The sequence below is a fragment of the Calidris pugnax genome, unplaced genomic scaffold (genome assembly GCF_001431845.1).
Source record: "Calidris pugnax isolate Ruff unplaced genomic scaffold, ASM143184v1 scaffold155, whole genome shotgun sequence".
NCBI lineage: Eukaryota > Metazoa > Chordata > Aves > Charadriiformes > Scolopacidae > Calidris > Calidris pugnax.
Window position 1 is genome coordinate 447,469 of NW_015090886.1, and position 8,196 is coordinate 455,664.

The 8,196-nt window shown below is 57.1% G+C and overlaps 2 protein-coding genes across 3 annotated transcripts in view; both read left to right on the forward strand.

The window, feature by feature from the left end:
• The window catches only part of ASIC1 (acid sensing ion channel 1), a 20,895-nt gene extending 18,535 nt beyond the window's left edge, over positions 1-2,360 (forward strand). For both annotated transcript variants that reach the window (XM_014947495.1, XM_014947494.1), the window contains one exon: positions 208-2,360. In XM_014947495.1, the coding sequence (XP_014802981.1) occupies positions 208-312 (105 nt within the window). In that variant the 3' untranslated portion in view covers positions 313-2,360. The remainder of the gene's footprint in view (positions 1-207) is intronic.
• Positions 2,361-8,125: 5,765 nt separating this feature from the next.
• Positions 8,126-8,196, forward strand: part of SMARCD1 (SWI/SNF related, matrix associated, actin dependent regulator of chromatin, subfamily d, member 1) — an 8,060-nt gene continuing 7,989 nt past the window's right edge. The window contains exon 1 of the mRNA XM_014947497.1: positions 8,126-8,183. Within this exon, the coding sequence (XP_014802983.1) occupies positions 8,129-8,183 (55 nt within the window). The 5' untranslated portion in view covers positions 8,126-8,128. The remainder of the gene's footprint in view (positions 8,184-8,196) is intronic.

Here is an 8,196-nt window from a genome sequence, read left to right on the forward strand (position 1 = left end):
TCCCCCAGGGGCTCCCGGTCTCCTCTCACAGCTCGGTGGCTGCCCCTGCTGTGTCATGGGATGGGGGGGGGGTCAGCCTTTTGGGGAGCACCTGGGAAAGGAGCAGAGGCACCGGGCAGAGATGCTGTGGGGAGCCAGGACTCGCTTTCTGCAGGGTTCTGGGTGAAGCCAGTGACCGCAGCGTCCCGTCCATTCTCTGCCCCACAGAATCCCTGTGAAAGCATACGGGGCCACCCGGCAGGCATGACGTACGCAGCCAACATCCTACCTCATCACCCGGCCCGGGGCACCTTTGAGGACTTCACCTGCTAACCGACGTCTGGATGTACAACCTGAGCTACCAAAGCCCTCCGGAGAGCTGCCCTTCTCCCTGCCAGCGCCAGCGGAGAGACACATCTAGGGGACCTTGCTCCTCGCCACAGTGGGACACGGACAAGAGCGACGGCCTCGGATTTCGGGGCAGGCGGAGGGGTCGGGTGATGCTCGGACCTGGCGCACGGCCCCCGCGGCGCCTGCCCCGCTCGTTCAGAGACTGGAGGAGGCTCCAGCCCGGGCACCCTCGCGGCGCGGGGAGCGACACGCACAGCGGGCTGGGGCACGGGGCTGCCCCGTCTCCTCCCCTCGGCTCCCCTCGGCCTTTTTAACTAGAAACCCAGAAGCCAAGAAGAAGCAGCCATTTGGCTGCAGAGTCTCCATCCACAGCCCTGTCCGTCTGTCTGTCCATTGTCTCCATGCCCATCCTGCTCCAACACTTTGGCCGGCGCTTGCTGGGACCCCCATGCCCGGCAGGAGGGATCGTCGAGGAGCCCCACAGCGTGGCCGGCAGTGGGTCCGGCTGTCCCAGCAGAGTCTGGCTGTCCCCTGGGACCGCGGTGGCCCTGCAGCCCACCCTCACCTGGCCACTCCATGCGCATGAAGACAGGCCACCTTCACCCCTCCAAAATGTCTTCCTTGGCACCCTGCCCCAGGGACTGCCATGCCCAGCACCCACCGAGCTCACTGGCCGGCCACGAGCACCAGAGGGGACTCGGCCGGGGGGTGCCACCTCGGCACGGCAGACCCCGCCACCGGGCACTCTCCCTCGGCCACGTCGGGCCAGGCAACGGCGTGGTGTCCCTACCTGTCCCTCCTGGGCTCCGTGCAGCTTGGCCAGCCTTGCCCTGCCCCACAGTCCCTTCTGTCCCCAAGGGGTCTGGGGCTACTCCGTGTGGCCCCCCAAAACAGCCATCCTTGGGGAGAAAGGTGGAAGGAAAACTCCTGGCCCCCATTTCAGCTGCGGCCACTGGCCCAGCTGGACCAGGGCCACCACGAGGGACAGCCCCTTGGCACCACTTTGGCCGGGTGGGCAGAGGAGCCCTGGCACCAGGAGGGTTCGTAGGTTGAGGGACACCCCATGGCACAGGGTGCTCTGGTCCACGGGACCGTGGGCCCCGCTGAACCCCCCGAGAGCAGCTGCCCCCGGGCACCACGAGCCCTGGGCATCCTCGGGGCATCTGCTGGCTCGCTGCCCTGGGGCCACCGCTGGCCTCCCCCCGGCACACGGAGACCTGCGCTGGCAGCCAGGCTCTGGCCCCTGGCTCTGGCCACGTCTCTGCTCCCTGGGACCGCAAGTGCACCCCCATTTCACTCTGGGGTCAGTGGAAATCGGCCTCCACCAGCCCCTGCCAGCCCCCAGGCCCCACACATCAAGCAAGAGCCCTCCCAGGGCTGAAGTGCTACTTATCTTTAGGAGCTTTTGCAATAAGTCTTTTTGGTAATTATTATTTCTAAACGGCAGTTTTGGTTTTATTATTGTCATTTTTATTATTATTTGCTTCCTGACCAAAATTAGGAACTGGGGGTTAGTCCTTTTTATCCAGCAATCGCCCAAAGATGACGGGTCGGCCACATCCATAAATTTTCTTATGGATTTTTCCTAACATTTCATTGTGTTTCATTTATTTATTTTCTTTCTTTCTCTTTCCCATTAAAGCTTTTAAAGATGGGGCTGGGATTTGACCTTGATGCTCACCTGTTGAAGAATACACTTTTTTGTTTGTTTCTATTATGTCATCTGCATTTTATATTTCTTATATATAATATATATGACTATATATATATGTGTACATATATATATATATCTCTATATATGCATCATATCAGTGTAGATACCCATCTAGTAGCATTTAGGCCTTGTTCTTGTGCCATTTTTTTTTTTCTGTTACTGATCTCTGAATGCCTTCAAGTGTATAAAGTGTTGAATTCTCTCTGGTATCTGTACTATGTACACACATTTTCATAGGAAGCACAATAAGATGACAGATGCATTGTACATCAATACCTGCTACTCTTAACGATGATATAAAGAATGATATAACTCACGAAGGCTGAGCCTTTCTCTCGCGCAGAGCTGCTGGGAACACTCCCCAAGGAGGCCACTGGGGATGGCATCAGAGAACCAAGGAATCACAGAATGGTTAGATTTGGAAGGGACCTTAAAGATCATTGAGTTCCAGCCCCCCTGCCCTGGGCAGGGACACCTCCCACCACACCAGGTTGCTCCAAGCCCCATCCAGCCTGGCCTTGAACCCCTCCAGGGATGGGGCATCCACAGCTTCCCTGGACAACCTGTTCCAGTGCCTCACCACCCTCACAGTAAAGAATTTCTTCTTCATATCTAATCTGAATTAGAAGGGCAACGAAGCTGGTGAGGGGTCTGGAGCACAAGTCTTACGAGGAGAGGCTGAGGGAGCTGGGGGTGTTCAGTCTGGGGAAGAGGAGACTGAGGGGAGACCTTATCGCTCTGTACAAGTACCTGAAAGGAGGCTGTAGAGAGGCAGGGGTTGGTCTCTTCTTCCAAGTTACAGACAATAGGACAAGGGGTAACGGCTTCAAGTTGCACCAGGGGAAGTTCAGGTTGGATATTAGGAAACACTTCTTTACTGAAAGGGTTGTCAGGCATTGGAATGGACTGCCCAGGGAGGTGGTGGAGTCACCATCCCTGGAGGTATTTAAGAAACGTGTAGACATGGCTCTTCAGGGCATGCTCTAGTGCCCAAGATTACTGGTTTGTGGTGGGATGTTGTGTGGGTGGGTGATGGTTTTGGTTTGGTTGTTGTTGTTGTGTGTTTAGGTGGTGGGTGGGGTTTTTTTTGTTGTTGTTTTGGTTTGGTTTTTTTGTGGTTGGACTCGATCTCTGAGGTCCCTTCCAACCACTACGATTCTGTGATTCTGTGAATCTCCCCTCTTCCAATTTAAAACCATTACCCCTTGTCCTGTCACTGCACTCCCTGACAGAGTCCCTCCCCATCTCTCCTGTAGCTCCCTTCAGATACTGGAAGGCTGCTCTAAGGTCTCCCTGGAGCCTTCTCTTCTCCAGGCTGAACAACCCCAGCTCTCTCAGCCTGTCTTCATAGGGGAGGTGCTCCAGCCCTCTGATTATCTTCGTGGCCCTCCGCTGGACCCGTTCCAATAGGTCATCTTGGTTGGAAGGGACCTTTCAGACCATCGAGCCCAACACTGACAAACCCCATCATTCCAGGATGTTCTCAAAGACATCGCTGAGCTCCTGGAGCACAGACCAAGAGGTTGGGGGTGGGAGGGAAAGCTTGGGTCCAGACCTCCAGTGCTATCTGTGAACGCGCACATGAAAACCAGCAACACCAGAGCTGGTGCTAAGAATATGAAGACACCGCTGAGCTCCTGGAGCCAAGACCAAGAGGTTGGGGGTGGGAGGGAAAGCTTGGGTCCAGACCTCCAGTGCTATCTGTGAACGCGCACATGAAAACCAGCAACACCAGAGCTGGTGCTAAGAACAGTCAATAAACGCGTCCCTTTGCTAATTGCTGCGTTAATGGGAGTAGTCACACAAACGTGTCCCTTTGCTAATTGCTGCGTTAATGGGAGGGTGGCTCTGGGGACCGACGCTCCAGCTCCTGCCTGGCCCTGTGCTGCCATGTCAACGTGTCCCCAGGGACACCTCAGAGGGTGGCTCTGGGGACCGACGCTCCAGCACCTGCCTGGCCCCGCGCTGCCATGTCAACGTGTCCCCAGGGACACCTCAGGGCTGGAGGATGGGAACCGACTTTTGCTCTCAAGCAGGGGGAGGAGAATTAACATAAGCACAGCTGCTGAGCTTCGACAAGTCTAACACTTCTGTGGTTTGGGACAGACACCTGAGATTCAGCAGAAATGAGTCACTCGCTTGAATATCACCTGTTTTTCATTTAACCAAGTTAGTAGCAGTTGTAGCACGAGCTGGATCTAAACCCACTTCTCGTCCTAAAAATCTCCAGCTACGCAGAGCAAAAGCAACACACCAGATCCAACATCCAAAAAAGCCCCCAGGACCTCACAGAGACTGCATGAGTGAGAGGGCAGGGGGCAGGGAACACTGAAATGCCAAACTCCCCGCGGTCACTGGGCTCTGGCCACGTCCCTCTTGCTCCTGGAAATGGCAGACGGGCGCTTTGCATTTAAACTGGAATGGTCTGCCTGCTATTCTGGTCCTTCTCTGCCAGAGCTGGTGCTGCAAAGGCCACAGGGTGGGCTTCGAATAGGAGCGAGATAATATCGCTAAGCCCAGAAGGGAGTTAATAAACCCTAATTAATTGCAGCCAGCCCCTGTGAGCAGCCAGAGAAGCTGACCCTGCCTGCTCCCCCCACAGTGGCTCCTGTCGCAGGGGCAGGCACTGACCCATCTCTGCAAGCTGTAATCTCTTCCACAGCTTCCCATTAACCTGCCGGGCCGTGCTGGGAGGAGGCCACCCCATCCATCTGTCCCAGCCTGGCATCGCTGCCTCCCCGGCCCCGGCACCTCCGAGGTTTCCGCTGCCACCGGACACGGTGTCGGAGCCGCAGCCCGGAGCTGGCAGAGGGACCCAGCAGAGACGATGCGACTCCCGTGGGTGCACAGTGGGAAGCCACACAGGACCCCAACCCCAGCAGCTTTCAGATAGGAAGCGGAAAAGCTGCACAGAAGCTCTACCTGAAAGCCCTGGGGCTGTTCAGCTGGAGAAGAGAAGGCTGAGGGGAGGTGTCTCATTGATGCTGAGCAATATCTGAAGGAGGATGGGGCCAGACTCTTCCCAGTGGTGCCCAGTGACAGGGGCAATGGGCACAAACTGGGACACGGGAAGCTTCATGTGAACACAAGGAGGAACTTCTCTGCTGTGAGGGTGGCAGAGCCCTGGGAGAGGCTGCCCAGAGAGGGTGTGGGGTCTCCTGCTCTGGAGAGATTCCAAACCAGCCTGGATGAATCCAACCTGCTCCGGGTGACCCTGCTGTGCCAGGGGGTTGGAGGAGATGATCTCCAGAGGTCTCTTCTAACCCTGGCCATTCTATGAGTCTGTGATTTTCAAAGTCAAGGCTCTCCTGTGCGTGGTGGGGCCAGGGACCTCCAGCCTGTCCAGGATCCCGGCGGCTCAGGGACGGGCACAGGATGCCCAGGGCTGGCAGGCAGCAGGGCGTGCGGTGCCAGCGGCGCGTGTGCGTCCCCGTCTGTCGCTCAGTGGTGTGAGACCCAGGCTGTGCACGAGACAAGGAGTTAATTACATTTCACGGGAGGCATCTCTGCTGATCCACGCGAGGGCCGGGTGCGACACTCCCAGCCCTGGGATGCTGGGAGGCACCTGCTCGCACGCTGCTGTATTTACCGTGCGGATCATGTGGCTGCTGAAACCCTACAGAGGAAGGATTAATCATGCATCACACATGAAACCACGGCAGAGATAGCATCACCTCTTCTCCTCCCTGGCAATAATTCCTGGTTACCGCTCACTCAGCGCCGAAGCTGCCAGCAGAAACAGGCGCTGAGATATAATTACACGGCGCTGGATGGTGTTCGGCTGCCAGGAGCCAGAGCTGGGCTGGTTGGGGAGGAGGTTTCAGAGGAGCCTGGTGCCATCAGGTGCAGTAAAATGAAGGTGCAGGGGGGGTAGCATTTCACAAACCATTTCCACTGGGAGGAGCAGAACCAACCAAACCCTCAGGGCAGAGGAAAGGAGAAAGGACAAGTGTAAGGAGACACTGAGCCAAGGAAGCTGGCATTGTTTTCTCCTTGTGTTTCTTACAAAATGCAGCCGGCGCCAGGGGACAAAGAGGACTGGGCAGAGAGCATCCCTGGGGACAGAGGGCTGGGGTCGCTCCCAGCTCAGCTCATGAAATGTGGGGTCTCTTGAGACCCCACAGCCCCCCTGTGCCGAGCTGAGCATCTCTCTCTCTGCCCTTTCCCCACTAACGAGGCGATCCCTTGCCTTCTCTCTTGCTCCCACCCCACCTCACCCTGCGTGTCCCTCCTGGGAGAGCCAGGCAGCTTTCCAGCCTGCCCAGAGGCTCCTGCCAGGCTTTAAGGCTCAGTCAAAGTAGTATCTGAACAATATGGAGCAGATAAGTTCCACTGCTTTTCCTCCCCATGAATATTTCATCAGGCTGCTGGGCGCCAAGCCTGTCGGAGGTGGCATTAAATTAACTGCACGGACACATGGATGCTGAGACAACAGTTAATGGCCACGCTCAAAGCTTTGCAGGTTTCATCCAGGGTAGGAAATGTCGTATCTGGCAGAAAAGGTGCCAACACATCCCCACTTCTTTGCTCAGTCAACAACGCCATGCACTGTACAGGACAGCCTCCACAATGACCCACATGATCATCATTAATTGCTTAATTAATACTTGTGGTGTGACTGCTCACTTGGTTTTTCTCACAGATTAATGCTGGCTGGATTCGCGTCCCTTTTTCTGAGCAACCGCAGGGGTAAGTGCTCCAGGGAGTCGGGAACTTAATGCTAATATTTGCAGAAAGTGGCCTTTAATTCTAACATTGTGCTTTCTGCAGCAACTCTCAGGGGAGAGAGAAATCCTTTTCCTGGGTGCTCAGCCAAAACCTGAACGAACTGACTCCATTTATGTCCATTTATACCTCAATAAGCTCGCTTCTTAAGATGTTAAGGACGGCAGTCCTGGTGAGAGGTGTCACTGCCAGGTCTGCACCCCGGAGCCCTCCACCCCCGGGGAGACAGACCCACAGGGATGGGGCTTTGCCCGGTTCCTCCCAGCACAGCCCAGAGCGAGGGGGGCATCAGGACCAGCAACTCCTGAAAGAGGCACACGTTTATACCAGTGAGGGCTACGGCTACAGCCCAGCAAGCACGGGATGGACACCCCAACCTCCTCGGCTCCAGGGTGGCTCTGACGGTAACGGCTCCTGCGCAGTAACGCGGGGGCTACAGCAGAAGTCAGCCGGGCTCAGCGAGGACAGGAGGGATCAGATGGAGCACGATGTCAGCCCAGGCAGGTGGAGGAGCCCCTGAGGGGAGCTCGATGGCTGCTCACCTGGGGGTTCAAGAAGCTGCAAATTCTCTTACAGGGAATTTTGCACAGAGAGGAGAGCCCTGAGCCCCCCTCTGCTGCCTCTTCCACCCTGCTCCGAACACCCACAGGACCATTCCTCCTGGACTGTGTGTCCTCCACTCCCCATTCCCCTTGGACTGTGCGTCCTCCACAGGCTCCCCATCATCCTGCACCCTCCCACATAGCCTCTGAACCCCCCCAGCCCCCTGCACCCCCCAATATACCCCCATGGTCCCAGCAACCCCACCAGGATGGTGCCCCAACACCCCCAACACCCTGCACATCCCCATATACGCCCATGGCCCCAGCGGGGCTTTGCCCGGTTCCTCCCAGCACAGCCCAGAGCGAGGGGGGCATCAGGACCAGCAACTCCTGCAAGAGGCACACGTTTATACCAGTGAGGGCTACGGCTACAGCCCAGCAAGCACGGGATGGACACCCCAACCTCCTCGGCTCCAGGGTGGCTCCGACGGTAACAGCTCCTGCGCAGTAACGCGGGGGCTACAGCAGAAGTCAGTCGGGCTCAGCGAGGACAGGAGGGATCAGATGGAGCACGATGTCAGCCCAGGCAGGTGGAGGAGCCCCTGAGGGGAGCTCGATGGCTGCTCACCTGGGGGTTCAAGAAGCTGCAAATTCTCTTACAGGGAATTTTGCACAGAGAGGAGAGCCCTGAGCCCCCCTCTGCTGCCTCTTCCACCCTGCTCCGAACACCCACAGGACCATTCCTCCTGGACTGTGTGTCCTCCACAGGCTCCCCATCATCCTGCACCCGCTTTTCTTCTCTCCGCAGCGCCCCGGGATGTTACCGGGCAGCCGGCTGGCGCCGCAGGGCCCCTCCATGGGGCCGCCCGGTTACGGCGGGGGGGC